This window comes from Onychomys torridus, chromosome 7 (assembly GCF_903995425.1).
Source record: "Onychomys torridus chromosome 7, mOncTor1.1, whole genome shotgun sequence".
Lineage (NCBI taxonomy): Eukaryota > Metazoa > Chordata > Mammalia > Rodentia > Cricetidae > Onychomys > Onychomys torridus.
Genome location: NC_050449.1, coordinates 48,930,163 through 48,947,950, shown reverse-complemented (window position 1 = coordinate 48,947,950; position 17,788 = coordinate 48,930,163). Strand labels below are relative to the sequence as shown.

Genomic DNA, 17,788 nt, shown 5'->3' with positions numbered 1-17,788 from the left:
GGGTTTTTTATTAAAAGACCATTTAAGATTTGTGTTACAAGGAACCTCTGGTGCTATTAGCATGTGGCTGGCCTGGTGAGACATGGCTCACAGTCCAGTATTTGGAGAATGGAGAGGTTGTTGTCAGACTTAGACACTGGATGCCCAACAACCAAGACCTGGTACCAATAGTCCTGAGTCACTATCTCCCCTGCAGAAGTAGAGTGAAGACCCTGCCCAGGGTGCTCTCCCATTCCTCTGTTAGTGATGCCAGCAAATGACTGACTTCCCTCAGGAAGCTGGTTAAGGGCCTTCTCAAAGTTTGCCCTTCCCTGTGTCTCTGGGGTCCACCTGGTTTCCAGTATATAGGTCCCCAACAACTGTGGGTTTTGTTTCTCTTGACCCTAGCTTTCTCTCTTTATTTTTTCCTTCTCTCTTCCTCCTTCCTGGATTTTCTACTGCTGCTACATAGCACTGAATCCAGGAGCAGCACTCAGAAGGCTCAAAAGCTGCTACCACCTATACAGACCCCAAGAATTCTGCAGTTAACCCCAGCCTAGAAATACCTATGGAAGAGCCAAGTTTGGAAAAAGAAAACTGTTGTTGCAGGACTAGACAAAGGAACATTTGGGTTTCTTTGCTATCACTGTGATTTGATAAGATTTGATATGTGGACAGAATCTCATTTTTCTGCTGGGATGTTTAAAGCTACCACTCCCACCCTTCCCACACAGCATTGGATTAAAGAAATGAGGGGGTGTGTTTGGGGCATGCCATTTTCTTAAAAAAATGGAGAAGTTGCTGGCCTCAGGGACAGTCCTGTCCTGTGGCTCCTGTCATGAGCCTTGGTTCCAAGTATGACAGCTGGCAAGGGCACTAACCAAGAACCTGGCCACCTCAGCTGCTGCCTCTCCTCCAGCAGTACACAGGCCCAGGTCTGCAGAGGAATGCAACGGCTACTTTGTTTCCACTCTGCTAGAATAATAGTCTTTGTCCCAGTGATTTACAGACTCTCTTAGCTGTCTGTTTGAATGCATTTAGATGTCTAGACACCTATTTTTGCCCGTGTTGAGGAAAAAAACAAATTGGGAATTCTTGGGCACAAGGAATCTGCACTGGTGAGCTTTAACTATTTGCATTCACTCCTCTATTCTCCATTTACCCCACCACACTGACGGACAGAACTGCTCTGCTCTTCAGTCTAGCCGAACAGCTGTCCATGCATAGTGAACAAAGCTGCTCCCTTACACACACACACACACACACACACAGACACACACACACACACACACCTGCACACACATGCATGTGCACACACGCACACACACACCTGACTCCCTAAACCATCGTGCCAAGATGCCAAAGAGCTCCATCATCTGCTCCTACAGTATTAACTGAGGGCCTTTAAGGCCTATGGTGAGCATCCCATAGACTCTGATGTGTTATAGATATAAACTCCTGAAATAACTTAGAAACCAAAACTAATTTATAGCTTCATTTTAAAAGCCAAACTCATTCATTCTTTTCCCAAATAGTTGGGGAGAAAACTATCATTTACCAGGCACTACGTGAGGCACAGTGACATAGTAATGACAAAGGGTAGCACTTGCCCTCAGCACAGTCTGGGGACTTTCACCAGCTAGGGTTCACTTCAGTCTGTTTTAGCCTTTCTCACTCTCTTGCTCTATTTTTTCCTTCATTTTATCTTTATGTGTGTGGGTATTTTGCTTGCATGTATGTCTGTGCACCATGTGCATGCAATGCCCTGGGAAGCCAGCAAAGAGTGTCAGATCCCCTTGGGCTGGAGTTATAGATGGTTGTGAACTATCATGTGCATGCTAGGAATTGAACCACTGAGCCATCTCTCCAGCCATGGTAATTTTCTCTTAAAGTCAGTGATAGACAAAAGATGAGGTTCAAGTGACGGTAAGTATTTAGAAACTTTCCATAGGTCCTTCTTGGGGAGAGGGGGTTACCTTCACAAATAAAACAAAATACAGAGCTTTCTGTGATCACTCCTAAATAAGTATAGAGTTCAGAAACGCTCTGTGGAAATAGATAAATCAGAATTTGATGGGTTTCTGTTTGGTTTCTGGTTTTTTGTCTGTTTGGTTTTGCTTTTGTGGGTGAATTCCCTAGAGCTGTAGATTTGATTGTCACCTGTATGTATAGAAGTTGAGGTCAGCCATCGACACCTCTGCAGTTTACTACTTAGTGTTGTAATTTTGTTACTGTCAGGAATGTACTATCCCCAAAAAGGTGAACTTTTCAGGTGATCGGATTACCTTTAAAACATAATATGTGTTTGATATTAACTACTTATAATCAGTTTTAAAGAATCATATTGATTTATTTTGTATTTTTTGCTGTCTTACAAAATTAGTTCCTCTGCAATGTCAGGTATATGAGGATCATTGTATGTGTAGAAGTAATTTTTAAATGTGTGGAGTATTAAGTGAAGATAATTAGTTATAACTAATAAGATATTCTATCATAATATAGTCATGTTCTCAAGACCAGATGGGAAAAGAGAAAGAGAGAGACTTCCTCTTACATCAAATGGTTCTTGACAACATCCTGAATTTTGATTTTTTGAAGTCATTTGAATCTTCACTTCTTTTATTTGTGTCCCCGCGGTTTCTTCTGTTGTCGGTTTACCAACTCGTCTGCAGCACTCTTCAAACTTGCTGACTCTGAACTACTGGAGACCAGAAACCCTACTCTGTTAGACTGGCTTCGGAAGTGTGAGCCGCCACACTGCATTGGAGTGTGCAGAGCTTCCTGGGTAACTGGCCTGAGGAAGATGGCCCATTCTGCAAGGATGGAAAGCTCTCACAGTTAGTGCCTTAGCCCATTCTGAGCAGTGGAAGTTCTCAGTAGATATGGGGTGCTGACGAGAGGCCTGCTGACATCATCCCTTCCTTGCTAGCCTTAGCTGCAGCCCCGGTGGTCACAGTTAGAGAAAAGTAGTGTCCAAGGGGTGTGGAGGTTAGACTGCTCTCCGTGTTTATATGACTCAACTCGTTTCAGGATCTTAGAGAGAGTGGGACAGTTACCACACAGGTATGGCGTCTGCAGGCTAACCTCTGCTCCACTTTCCTCCTTCCATACATTTTCAGACTTTTTTCCTCCTTCTCCCTCTTCCTCCTTCTGTGCAGATTTTTGACAGAATTATACCAGGGCCATACCAAGTATTAATATTTAGATGTATTTTCTATGACAGCATTTTTTTAAATTAAGACCAAAGATCAGGCTTAGAGTGAGCATTGCTTAGAAAGAGAACAGTTACCACTCTGGTCAGTCCTGTATACTCTGAATTGAGAGGTCCCCAAGCAGGCCACACACTGACAAAGGCTGTGTGAATTCTCACTTACATAGATAATTCATCACCAATTTACTAATCAAGAATTCCAGATAAAGTGTGTCAGCCTGAAAAACATGGAAAATATGGTAGGGGGCTGCATGTAGAAGTGCTGTTAACCCCTAGCTCAACACCTCCACAAGCTATCTGTTCCTTCCAGAATAAAATCTACTACAAGTGACCACACTGGAGAAAGATACACTAAAGATGTATGGATTAGAAAAAGTATGTTCCCATCAAGTTCATGAGAGATCTCTAAAGTGAATGCAAACCTGGAAGAGTCAAGCTCCCCACTCCCCCCCCCCCCAACCCCAAACCCCGCCCTGGATGTAACAGAGACTTCCAACAGAGGAGGAGGAGTCTTGCTCCACAGCTGGGAATTAGCAGTACAGCAGGATGGAAAACTGAGGAGCCAGAGGCAGCAGAGTCCTGATGTCATTGCAGTTGCATGTTTAAAACGCAACTTACAGAGCTGGCTCAACAGCTGAGAACACCCGCTGCTCTTCCAGAGGACTCAGGTCCAGTTCCTATCACTCCAGTGCTAGGGGACTTGACACCTCTTCTGGCCTCTGACAGGACGAGCCACACATGTGTAGAGGCAAAAGACTCACACACATAAAATAACAACAACAAAAAAAATGTTTTAACATGACAGTCACTTTTATTTGAAGATGTTGAGAAGATATCTTCATTAAAAGTCCAGTGTGACAGGGTTTGTAGGCACTGGAAACACACAGGCCTGCTCTGGAAGGTGGCCAGGTGCTCAGCCACAGCAAGACAGTGCTCAGTGTGGAGTCACATGTTCTAACTGTTCACTCCTGGGAGTCCTGCTCCATTGCCAGTCATTTCTGCCTTTCCCATTAATAAAACTGATCATTTGAAACAAACCCTTGACACAGCCCAGCACATAACCAAGAACTAACTGGTCATGTGATACTGAGCCAAGAAAAGCATGTGTTTTAGAAGAATGGCCTTTTGTGTTTATTCTCTATATGTTGGTTGGTTTTGTCTGTTTAAAATGGCCATGGATCGTGCTCATCTTTATCTGGGCTGGCATTGTCACACAAGACACCGCTGGCTCAGAGCGAATCACAAGAGTAAGCTCAGAACTGGTAAGGAGAGCTTCTCTACCCAGGAATGGGCAACCTGGTGAGCATGGTGGCCCTGGATGGCCTGAGAGGCTAGAACAAGCCAACACTTGGAGTTAAGAGTTTTCCAGACTGGCTGGGGACTTGGACCACATCTCTGGACTTCCTTAGAACAGCCGTCGTCACTGTCTGCCCACCCCAGAATTGGCCTCAGATGGTGTTGACAGAGGGCCTAGCAGGGCCTCCTGAGAACTGTCCCAGCTGAGCTGGGAGTTGCTAAGGTCCTGGCAGCACAGTGTTCTAAAAGCCCTGCAGCCCTTCATACCTCAGAAGACACCAGTGTTACACAGTCCATTCTAGATCTCTCCTTGTAGCCAGACCAGAAGTGCTCAGGACCTTGAGAATCTCAGTTCTGGCATCCTTCTAGATGCTGTGGCTCAGAGTACCACAAAATCCAGCCATTTTTCTGTTTGCTGCTGGGGTGGTGGTGAGAGACAGGGCAAGTTTTGATGCTTCTCAGCTCAGGCTATCCTTGAACTTCTGATCCTCCTACCATAACCTCCCAAGTGCTGGGAGTCACAGTTGTGCACCACTGCACCTGGCTGAGCTGACTTGTCAGCTGTGCTACTTGGGATGTCTTCCAGCACTTAAGGATTTCCTTAAGTGTGTGGGGAAGTTCATCCTGGATATGAGTTGGGAGCCAATAACAGTCTTCATAGTGACAAGTCCAGCACAGTAGCCTCAAAGTCATGTGAGCAGATAGACACACAGACAGAGAGAGACAGGCAGAGTGCTAAGCATCTGTTGCTCTGCACCACTCACCTATGTTTCTTGGATCATGCTAACGCAAGGATTTTCTTTTCAAAACTGTCAGAACGCATTTCCTACTTTGCCGCCACAAGATCCTGGCTGGCACCCCAAGCCCTGTTTGCATAGCTCTGACCTGCACACAAAGGGCCAGGGAGCAACTTCAGCAATGGCTTCTCGGGTGGCATTAAGCTTGCTGATGATTGAAGCCAGCCTCTGCCAGAGCCTCTGCTCCAAAGAAATGGGGAGAGATGCTGGAAAGCATTTGTTAGGCTGGGTGGGAGCTCTGCTCCTGGTCCTACAGAGAACTCAGAGAGCTGGTCAAGTAATGAGCATCCCTAACTAACGCTGTCTAGCTCTGCAAGTATAGACACATTAGGTCTGCATTTAAACCTTCAAAGCTTCCATCTACTGGTTTTATGGGGGGAAAAAAACTCTAAAATTAACTGGGTGGTTGTATTGATCATGAGCAAAGGCAGACCTAGAACCCACAACTGTCTAAGGCCAGCACTCTTGAGCCTGCACTGTTCCTGTGGCAGAGCCCAGGGAAAGCTATTCACCTGGAGAGCGATGGCAGCCTTTCTAATGGACATCGTTCTGAGGACAGTGGATTGGTGGCCAAATTACAGGAATAATAGCAATGTCACTCTCCATTGCACTGAGCAAAGGAAAGGCCATGTGAGCACACACCTGGGCAGCCAGAAAGAAGGTCCCCTAGGGAGCCTGGCTGTACTTGGTACTCAGACCTCAGACATCTAGCCTCCAGAGTGGTAGGAGATAAACGTGTGTTGCTTTGTCTCTCCAGCCTATGGTATTTTGTTGTGGTCAGCTAAGACAATCTGATACCGAATCTGTGTGTTCCCAAGTGTCTGCATCTGATCAAGCCTTCCACATACAATCCACCCTCTTTTTTTTCCCCTTGTTTTTTTTTGAGACTGTAGCATGAATCTTAAAGGTATTTGTTAATGAAACTCAAACCCGAGGCCAGTTATTGGGGTGATTGCTGGAAGATCAGAGACACAGAACAAGCCACAGTTTCCTCACCTCGCCAGTCCCTCAGCTGGTCTTGTTTCCTCAGACTGGAAGCTTCTGTGTCCTCATCCCAAAGGCTCTCAGCTGAACTGTGTTGCTCCAAAGCCTGACCACTTAACTAACCAAATGCTTAACTAACTACATGCTTTTTCCTCTTTTGTTCCTAGCCCTTATATACCTTTTTCTTTCTGCCCCCCACTCCCTGGGATTAAAGGCGTGGGTCACCATGCTTAGCTGTTTCTAAAGTGGCCTTGAACTCAGAGATCTGGCTAGCTCTGCCTCCCAAGTGCTGGGATTAAAGGTGTGTACCACCGCCGCCCAACTTCTGTTAGGGCTTACTCTTCCTATTTTCTAGCCACCATTTTTGGCTTTGTTCTAGTGGCTGTCTGTTCTCTGCCCCCAGATATGTTTATTTCGGGGAACACACAATATTTCAGGGAACACAATACCCACCACACGAGACTGTGTAGTTTTGGTGCCTGTCCTAGATCTTGCTCTGTAGCCCAGGCTGGCCTTGAACTCACAGAGATCCGCCTGGCTCTGCCTCCCAAGTGCTGGATTAAAGGTGTGTGCCACCACTGCCCAGCTCAATCCACCCTCTTGGTATAACTTCTAGAGAACCTGAGCAAGGAAGTCTCTCCTCCCATAGTACAGCACCCTCAGCAGACCCCTTGTATTATGATTACTGGTATAAATACCTCAGCTCCCACAAAACTAATGTCAAACTAATCCTGCCCAGCATACTGCATCTTCATTTGTGTGTTAGGAAAAGCACTCTTTATTTTCTTTTGTTCCAATGGTATTAGCACATCACTTGGCATGAGACATGTACCACAAATGATGGCTGAAGTTAGCATTCTCTGGTTAGAGGCCTAGTGGGTGGCCAGGATCCAAAGCAAATTAAAGAACCACAAACTTCACTTGTCTGTCCTAGACACACACACACACACACACACACACACACACACACACACACACACACACACATCCTCTTTAGAGTCCTTTTTCTCTGGCATCCAGTTCCTCCTTGTCCTCTCCACACAGAATTCTGCTTCCTTTTTCGACAGCTACAACCTCCAGGATCATTGCTTTTGACGAAAGAGCAGTCATCATAGGGCTCTGTCTTCCATCCATGGCCCTTCATCAGGGACACTAAGGAAAACTATGCATCACAGGGCAACTGGGTAAAAACGCAGAAGTATGCCCTTGGCCTTTTCTTAGGAGACCAGAGGAGCTGTACTGCCAAGGCCCTCCCCAGAGCAGGATTGAAGGGAGCTGTAAAGCCTTGAAATGTATAGTACTTTTCTCAGATTTAAAATGTAGAAATATAATCTTTCAATGAGAAAGAATATATTTAAAAGTCCAGTGTTTTGGACCATTTTTTTCTTTCTTTATTGGGGTGCATGTTAATACTGCTATGTCTGTATGTGAAACTGAACTATTTGATTTGTGTATGAGAGAGACTTCAAAGAAACTGCTTTTAAAAACATTGTCTACCTTGAAACCCAAAGCAATTGAACAGTTTGCCAAAGGCTACTCAGCTAATTGGTGTGTAAAGGCAGATCCCAGATCTCCTACTTTTTGATTAGCATCTATTTTGTTTTATTGGTTTTATGAGACAAGGTCTCTCTCTGTGTTGTCTTGGCTGTCCTGGAACTCACTATGTAGGCCAGGCTGGCCTTGAACTCAGATCTGCCTGCCTCTGCCTCCTGAGTGCTAGGATTAAAGGCGTGAACTACCACACCCAGTGAGCACCTATTTTATAACTGTACCTGAGGTCAAAGTCACTTTCCATCTCTCTTGATCTATTACATTTAGTGTGTGTGTGTGTGTGTGTGTGTGTGTGTGTGTGTGTGTGTGTGTGTGTACATGAGTGTGCATATGTGAGTACATCACAGTGCTAGGTGCCCATTTGTGTTTATGTGACAGTTGCAGGACAATTTACAGAAGTTGGTTATCTCTGCCACGTCTCCTTCCCATGTGGGTTGTCAGGCTTGATGGCAAGCACCATTACCCACTGAGCCACCTCACCAGACTTCTCTTGCTGGTATTGGAGCCCAACTCAGCATCTGAAAGTAGACAGCATATTTGAAAGAGTTTCTTGTTTTTACTGGGGCTGTAGCTGCTCCTGACTTCTGTCTCTAGCTGATGACCTTAGCCACCAGGGAAGCATATGGCCAAGGCACCTCACACCACTACTGCAGTGCTCCGGAAGGAGGCTCTGTGGGAATCCCGAAAGAGGAGGGAAGTGTCCTGACCAGGCTCAGGATCAGTGCTCACCTTAGGACTTGGGCAGTTTGTCCGTTTGTCTGAACAAAGACAGTCCTTTGGTTACGGACTTAGTAACAGTCCAATGATTACTAACGTTCCAGCCCCATCAAGAAAGTCAACAGATATTGTAAGTCTGAGCTGATTAATTATGCAGGAAGACCCTTGTGTTCCATGATTATTCTACTAACTTCCTGCTGATTTTGGAAAGTTTGAAAGGCAGTCCAAGATGATATCCTAAGCCCTGGGAATGAATGGGGAAATAAAACCAAGGCCTGCCTTCAGCCTGGCATCTTTCACAAGCTCCACAGGCAACTCTCCTGGTGCTTAAAGCCCTGGGCATCAAAGTCAGGATATTTATATTCCAGACTCATTTCCCCACCCCCAGGGGTAGCGATTACCTAATGCAGCTGACTGTTCATGTTCACTACATTACATCCTCCACCACAGGCCCACCTGAATTAACCCATAAGTCTGGGTACACTTTCCAGACCTCCTGACACTACCTTCCCACAGTGTCTGAAGTGTCTCCCTGACTCACAGCCCCGTGTGAGTGAGGGTCTCAAGCCCTTACAGATTCCTTACAGATGACTAGGTTAGGTCCTACCGTAGACAATCTGACAGCCACAGCTCCTTAACACAAGGTCACCAAACCGTCTGTGCCCATTTGCTTCTTGTCCAGTCCAAAGACCTAAAACTAGTGGCCTCCAACAGGGTACCTCACTAACTGCTAGTGAGCTCTATAAGCAGGCGATGGATAGTCAGTGCTGTTCCTTGAGGGGATGTCAAGTCCCTAGGGGACACTGCTTCAGGAGGCTGAAGTAAGCTCAACAGATGCTCTCACACTCCATGCCAATTCACCAGGACCGGGGAGCTGATGTCTTTGAGTTAACATTGTGTCTGTGCCAGCCACAATGGCCCCTCTTAATGCCTTTTGAATTACTGAATCTTCCAATAATGGCATTTTAACAATGAAGTTTAAAAAAAAAAAGAAGAAGAAGAAGAAAGAAAAAGAAAAACTTCTTAATTTTTGCCCAAAGAGGGTGGAAAAATAATTTCACTAGTGGCATCGTTATAAATTCTGAAGTGGTGACCATTTGGCTGTGTTACAAAATATGTAGCTAATAATTAAAATAAAGATTTAAGTGGGAGCTTTATCAATGAGGTAGACAGAGCACATTTGTCTCAGCTGGTGTCCGAAATGGCATCACCAAGTCATGTGCAGAATTGTCACAGTACGAGTCTTTAAAATGCCTTATGGATTTGGAGGTATTAGCAGGTCCCTATCAACATTCTCTAAAGGTTTTTGATGTCATATTAGCTATTGAACAAAAATATGTCAACTATTACTTTGTTGATTTTGTCCTTAAACCACACTGCATTATCATCTGAGAATGTGTTCTTAAAGTATTGTTAAAAGTACTTTGAAAACTTGTAAATCCCAGTAATTTATGTTTCTCCTGCTTCTGCTGTTTTGTTCTGTCCTTCTGGTTTCAATTTGAATGCCGTCCTGTCTGGGTGTGTACCTGTAAAGTTGTGTTTTTCCGAGTACAATTTACAGTCCTGACTTTAGGCTCTTACAGTGTCCCTAACCTTCTCCGGTTTTCCTCCTGTACTACGAAGTGAGTTTTGGGTCACCCTGCTCTTTCATATTAGAATTGTCTAATCAAAGTTACTTGAAACAGATCTGATTTGGGCCTTTCTTAGTTTATCATTTCAGCCTAGGGAGTGAATTAGGAGCGCTTCCCTGCCAGTCCACTAATTGCATTGCCCTATTAAAGTGTACACAGTTGTAAACCCAGACTGCTTCAAGACAACAGTCTCATTTATCTAAACAGTTCTCCTTTTAGATTCAATGGCACTGATGGAAACCGTGATAAGGAGTGGGGACTGAGGAAGGATCATTGAGAGCCTGTACTAGCTGGAACCATTCCATCCCTACAATCAGTCCCTTTTCTTCCTTGGACTTGCCTACATACGGAATCCATCTAGCTGCATGCAGTGAGCTAAGTCAGGCAGAGATTGCAGTGGGCAGGGCCACCCCAGACACTGTCTTACTTTGCTGGGAACAGCTCTGTTTTAAGGAACAGGAGGCTGCTTTGAGCAGCCTGAGGGTGCTCTGCTGAAACTGTGCATCCTAAGTCCCTTCCGTAGGTCTCTCGGTGGAAGCTGTGCCCTTCAGTGTGGAGTATGGTTGTTAAATGGCCACAGAACCTTTGGAATCTTTTTCTTAAGTTGAGAAATAAGATTTTAAACAAATTTTGGCTCTTTTCAAATATCACTTGCGTAAGCTCTGGTAAGGAGTCAAGCGCTTTTCTCCATTTTTTACCTCCTTCAGCATGGTCTCTGGTTCGGACCAACAACAGTTGACTGGAGGGGCAGGCCAGGGATGTAGCAGCTGACCCAGCTCCGTCTCTGTCGTAGGTAATTGTGCAGTCCGGCCGCCACCCAACCGTGCTACAGAAGCTCTGCCAGCTACCCTTCCAGTACTTCAGTGACCCAAGGCTCATCAAAGTGCTGTTCCCTACGCTTATTGCTGCTAGCTACAACAACCTGCAGAACAAGACCATTCTGGAGCAAGAGATGAGCTGTGTTTTGCTGGCCACATTCATCCAGGTACTTTCTTATGCCTCGTTTCTCTTGTTTTATGGACAAACTCATGAGACTGAAAGGTAAACGTGAAACAGCTTTATGCTCACCCTCCAAGCTGCTTTTAAATCTCTACCTATGTCTGTGTTTAAAAAAGTAATTTCTAAAGCCTGAAGTCACATTACTAGAAACAGGGTGGAGTGCTGCATGCCTCTGCCTGGAGGATTTCATCAAAAAGCTCTTTTGCCATTGACAGAATGGAAACTTGTACTTAGGGATCTGTTTAACAGGACACCAGGCTCCTCTAAGGCATCAACCATCACATGGGTCTGCCTTTTAAGCCTTGCTACAGAGGATAACTGCTGAAGAAAGATAAAAATTTGTGTTTATTTGAACATTAAAATTAATAAATATTATTTGCATGTGTACAAAGTTGGGATAAAACCTATTTGATTGCTTTTTTTTTTTTAATCGAAAAGTTTGAAGTACAGCCTTGTATTTGCCTGATCCAGCTAAATTCTGTAGGATTGAAATCAGGATTGGTGCTGTGGAAAGTGCTAACCCCACGTGTAAACCAGCTCACTGAGCTGGCAGGGGTAAAGCCAAGTGACGCTTCTAAACTAGGATGTTTCATAGCTTTGTGGATGATTACTTTATGAAACGTACCTTTTTTTTTTTTTCACATGCTCTGCTCTGAAATCGCTCCCTGCTGCACATATTTCCTGTTCTTCCTAACAGTGAAACAGAAAGCAGAGTTGTGTGTGTTGTCCCTGTGCTGGCTAATGTGCAGATACCTCTGTCAGTGTGAGCCTGTGCAGCTGCCGGGGAGCCATGGAGGACAGCTGAAGACTCCCCGGCCTTCTTCATCGCATCAGACTCCTGTCTCTCTCTGTTAATGATCAGTTAGTAAGCACAGCTCGGGCAAGGAGGCTTAGAGATATGTTCTTTTCAGCGTAGTTGTTAGATTTGAGTCTGGGTCCTATTTTCTGCCTGGTTTCAAACTGACTCATGATTAAATTAAAATCTTAATAGGATCTTATACTGTAAAGCCATCATTCAGCACAGGGCTCTTCCTCTGCTCTTAGAACCTCAAGAGTAGAGAAAGCACTCTTGTATTCAGTGGGTTATTTCTGAGTGTGTGCTCTGTGCTGGCCTCTTCTCTAGACCCTGGAGTTGTATCATGAATAAGACAGATAAAACCCACCTTCAAAGCTGGGCAGTAGAGATGGAAAGAGCAAACATTAAGATTAGACAGTGTCGCTGGGCAGTGGTTGCACAGCCTTTAATCCCAGCACTCAAGAGGCAGAGCCAGGTGGATCTCTGTGAGTTCGAGGCCAACCTGGTCTACAGAGCGAGATCCAGGACAGGCACCAAAACTACACAGTAAAACCCTGTCTCAAAAAACAAAAACAAAAAAACACCTTCAGGACCTTTCCTAAACAACAGAAAGGCCAAGGAGCATGACAGGTAGGAGGTGAATGCTGTGCAGAAGGCCATGGCCTGGGGAGGGAGCGAAGCTTTTTATAGCTTAAGCCGAGAGGCCTCAACGGAGACAAGCTTCCATGTGTGCCACATTAGTTTCTTAAAAAATACTTTCAAAATACCAGTGACAGCACTCAGGTGGTTGAAGTAGGAGGATGGCAGTGTGAGGTCAACTTGAACTCTGTAGTGAGACTCTCAAAGAACAAAAATGTGAATGAAATCCAAAACCATAGTAAAAGGTGGGTGATATTAATTACAGCTATTCCAAATAGACCATATTCAATACAGTTTTGCTAAATGGTACAGAAATTACTTCTTTCTTAATTTGGGGTAGCATTATTAGACTAGACTAGTGAAGTTAAATAATCTTTCTATAAATCATTTTGCTCAAGAAAATAACACATCATATAAATGTGTCATGATTCCATATATAGGTTATTAATAATCACTAGAAAGTAATGTTAAAATGAGATTATGGCCTGTCATAGATTTCTAAAGACTTTTATACTACAGTTTTTTCAGTTTCCATCTAACAGTAAAATGACCAAACTTTAAGGTTTAGAAGCAGAATACTTTTGGGTTGCTTTGGTTTGGTTTTTGTTTGTTTTGCTTGCTTGCTTGCTTTTGAGACAGGGTTTCTCTGTGTAGCAGCCCTGGATGTCCTGGATTATAAGGACTCATACTCATAGTTTTTTTAAATTCTTGCCAGGCATAATGGCACACACCTATAATGTCTGAATAAAGCAGGAGGGTCACGCATTTGAGTCCCACCTGGGTTACATTAATAACATCATAACCCCCTACCCCCCCCAAAAAAAAGCCTTTTTAAAAATCTTGTTAACTTAAAATGGTACATTTGGCTTAGGTTTTAGGTTTGGGGTATTCAGTTGTGGTTATAGGCAGCCCTGTGGCCCCGGGCAATGCTCACACAGGAGACTTGGTTTCAACTTTGAAGAATCTGGCCACACAACCTCATTTCTGCTGTTGTGTCTGTGCCCCAGGTAATTCGTGTGAGTGTGACACGTGATCAGAGGGTACTTGCAGTTCTGTTCAGAGCATTGATCTCAACCCAGTTCTCTCTTCTCATGCAGGACTTTGCACAGACTCCAGGTCCTGTGGATAACCAGTCTTCCTATTCCAAAGGTAGGTCCCACTGAAACTGAGTTCCATGTGCGAGTTAGCTAAGTGTTTGCATTCCTTTTCCCAAAGAGAGAATTCCTGTGTCACCCAAAGCACGTGAGGTTCAGACACCAAACACTTGAAGAGTAAAGAAATCTACAGAGAAGCTTCTGGAAATGATGAAAAGCACAAACCACCTTTGTGTTCTTACCTGGGAGAGGATCTATTCAACACTGACTAATGACGGGGAAGCTAGTCAACCAGCATTTCTACTCATAAATAAACACTTCAGTGCCTAACGTGGGCTCCCTGTCCATGTTCAAAATAAAGTGGGCATGACAGTAGCTAGACCCTAACATTCAAGTACTTGACCTATTTTGATTGAAAATAATTTTACATTGAGAAAAATTAACATCCAGTTAGCAGAGTTGTGGAAGTAAAGGGTCACTTTTGTTCCTGCTGAAGTGTTCCCACGACCAGAGTCAGAGATGGAGAGTTTTAAGCTTCATTTTTACATTCTTAAATATCCTGCTACCTAGGCTGTAATTCAGAAGTACAGTTTCGTCTCCGGCTGTTGTGGCAGAATGTGATTAATGAGTCCCAGTCTCGACCTTCTCCAAGTTCTCCATGAGTTTGATAATGTGTATTAAGTGTTCATAGTGGCACATGCTTGTAATCCCACAACTGGAAGGTGAAGACAGGAGAATCCTTTCAAAGTCACCTTTGGCCAACCTGGGCTACATGAGAACCTATCTCAAAAAGCTAAAATGAAAAAAGATATATAACAGTAGTTATTGAGAGGCCTGCTTTTACCCATTAGGATCCTCTGGGGCACCCACCAAGAAGCCCTTACTTGGAGACCATTTGGCTCTGTCATTAAAAAAAAAAAATCTACAGTAGGCAGGTGTTACAAAGTACACAGAAGAAAATACAACAAAACTGTTACAATATCATGAAAAAATGTGAGGCTTTATTGACTCAGGTACTCAGCAAAGTAAACAGAAAGCTAGGCAACCTCCCAGAAGTCAAGTCGGCATCACAGGCAGCACCATTGTCTCAGGTGGAGTCGGCGTGCAAGTTCAGTTCTGCCCTCCCTCACTAACAGCCTCTTTTACCTTCCTTTCTCTTTTTTAGGCTATTTGGATATGGGAAGGAAATCAGTACATTTGTTTAATTTTTAAGCATATGAAAGTACTTTTTCAAAAATTCTAATTTATTTCTTTTTAACTGAGCAACAATATTCTTTGCCAGTATAGCTATGTAGAAGGCCTTCTTTTCTTGTGTCCTAAAAAAGATGAGTCACTATTCAGGAGTCCGGAAGCACAGTCCCAGACTCGGAAACTGCCTCCCTTTGCTTTCTTTCCCGGGGTGAGAATGGGAGAGCTGGGGGCACTGTCTTTGCTTCCTTGCTGCATCTACAGCAGGCTTCACACACAGCAATCAGACAGGTGTTCTCTGCTCTGCTCCCAGCACTTTTAGTGACAGTTCATAAGATGCTTATTTAATTAAAGAAAAATGGAATAAGGGCCAAAGACCAGAGTTCAATTCCCAGTGCCCACATCAGGCAGCTCACAAGCCCCTGTGACTCCAACTCCAGGGGATCCAATACCTCTGGGTGCTTACTGCACTGTGTATGCATGCACACACACTTAAATCAATAATAATAATAATATCCCAGAACTCTGCAGGCAGAGACAAGTGGATCTCTTTGAGTTACAAGCTAGCCAGGACTACACAATGGGACCTGACCCCTCCCCGCAAAAAAAGTCTTTTTTTTACAGATTTTTTTTTTTTTTTCCAGAGCTGAGGACTGAACCCAGGGCCTTGTACTTGCTAGGCAAACGTTCTACCACTGAGCTAAAAAAATCCAAATCCCAAGTCTTTCACTTTCTTTTTTGGGTTTTTCAAGACAGGGTTTCTCTGTGTAGCTTTGCGCCTTTCCTGGAACTCACTCTGTAGACCAGGCTGGCCTTGAACTCACAGAGATCCTCCTGCCTCTGCCTCCAGAGTCCAGCTTTCACTTTTGTCATGGCTTCCCTTTTTGCTTAGATTAAGTCCTCATAAAATGTGTCCAGTCGCCTGACGGTGGTGGTGCACACCTTTAATCCCAGCACTTGGGAGGCAGAGCCTGGCAGATCTCTGTGAGTTCGAAGTCAGCCTGGTCTACAGGGTGAGATCCAGGAAAGGCGCAAAAACTACACAGAGAAACCCTGTCTCGGGGGGAAAAAATGTGTCCAGTCATTTTGAAGTTGTTGTCCAGGTAACCTCTTGGGTGTGCAAGTAGCTGTGGGTTCCCAGGTTCTCACCAAGGAGCAGTGCCAGCATCCAGATCTGCTGCCTAATGACTACACCAAGCTTTTTTGAGGGGTCAGCAATGCTGCCCCTGGTCACCTCTGCTCTTCTAGATAGCTGCTGAATGCCAGATTTGAGCAGTTCCAAAGTTATGCCTAAATGTGTGTTAAATTAAGTAGATTATTTTAGGAAAAAGAAGTCAACATTTAGGCCAGGTTTGAGTCAGTGGAAGAGCTGGTCCTTGTCTGCAAGGCCTTGACTTCAGTCCCCAGCAAAATAATAATAATAATAATAATAATAATAATAATAATAATAATGTCATCCTTCACATATAGATGTACCCATTCAAAACTAAGTGTACATAGCTGTCACCCTGTTACCTATTTCTTATTCTGGAGCCCCAAAATAAATACTTCATAATGTGTTATATATAGATTAAAGTCTGAATGTTAGAAGTGCAGACTGAGTTGTGTGTAAAATACGTTTATAACATTTATGCTATAGTAGATGAAGCAAACGTCGTTGACAGAAAATGTAGCAGAATGTACTAGAAATGGATGGTTCCGTTTGTGCTCAGATACCAAAATAAGCTTAATGCCTGCGCCTTTAGAAGTCACTTTTTAATCTCTTTTCTTTCTCCCTCAGGAAAACTCGGGAACCCTGGGGACTACCTGGAGCTGGCTAACAGATTCCCTCAGCAGGCCTGGGAAGAAGCCCGACAATTTTTCTTGAAAAAAGAGAAAAAATAAATGTTTTTTAGCTAATTCTGTTTGAGTACCTTTGTTAATGTTCTCCATTGTTTCCTTAAGGGACTCCTGGTCTGTTTCTACTCTCCTGCTGTGGATATGCTCCTCTGTGCACTGTTTACAAAGACTACAGATTGGACTGTTCTTCCTAATTTTGAAAATTGAGTTTGTTTCATTTATGCACAATATTTTGAAGTTTGTTTACTTCCATACTGTGTAATTTGCATTTGTAATATGGATAAAATTAGCAAATATCATTCTTGTAATGAAGTAACACAGTTTTCAGTTTTGACTTTTCACGTTAAAGCTGCACAAATTTGAGAAAGGGTTAAGACATTTAAGCTGCTCTAAGTTTTTCTTGTAAGACTTGGAGTTGAGACCTGTGTAATTAACACTTTCCATAAGCCTTGGGATTGTTTGAAATTAGAGTTCCCAGGCACTGGTCGGGACTTCCCTGGGAGATAGCACTGTGAACCATTAGCGTTGCTGACCTAAATTTAGTGTCCAAAATAAATTTTTTTAAAAATCTGGGAGCATCAAGTATTTTCTTAAATAATTTATTTGAAACAACACGGAAGTAAAAGAAACAGTGAAGGTGGCCAAGTCTCTGAATATAAGCAGTCATGGGCACACAGCTCTGTCTGGGACGGGCAGGGGCAGGGTGGGGGTAGGGAGGTCTTTTCCTCAAGCGGTCTTGTGCGGAGCCTGAGTGACATTGGTAATAATTACCAAGAAAGATCTGGCTGTGGAAATCGACCCAAAAGCCTCAAGTTTGTCACAGGAAGCTGAACAGCACAAGAAATCTTACCTTTCTTTAAAAAAAAAAAAGAAAAAAAAAAAGCAAAGCATACTTACCTAACCATGTTGGGCCCTTCTTTTTGGAACTTCACGGCGCTGCAGTTATGTGTGTTCAATTTTTTTACTGTTTTACAAATCGAAAGAAAATAAAGAGGTATGATGATGTCAACCATGCCAGCACCTCCTTGGGTGCTCCCACCCGGACTCAACACACCCCATCTCCGGGT

The 17,788-nt window shown here is 43.8% G+C and overlaps 1 protein-coding gene across 3 annotated transcripts in view; it reads left to right on the top strand.

Moving 5' to 3' along the window:
• The window catches only part of Scaper (S-phase cyclin A associated protein in the ER), a 366,940-nt gene extending 349,649 nt beyond the window's left edge, over nucleotides 1-17,291 (top strand). For all 3 annotated transcript variants that reach the window (XM_036192654.1, XM_036192655.1, XM_036192653.1), the window contains exons 30-32: nucleotides 10,960-11,151; nucleotides 13,698-13,749; nucleotides 16,663-17,291. In XM_036192654.1, coding sequence (XP_036048547.1) covers nucleotides 10,960-11,151; nucleotides 13,698-13,749; nucleotides 16,663-16,766 — 348 coding nt within the window. In that variant the 3' untranslated portion in view covers nucleotides 16,767-17,291. The remainder of the gene's footprint in view (nucleotides 1-10,959; nucleotides 11,152-13,697; nucleotides 13,750-16,662) is intronic.
• Nucleotides 17,292-17,788: the final 497 nt, after the last annotated feature.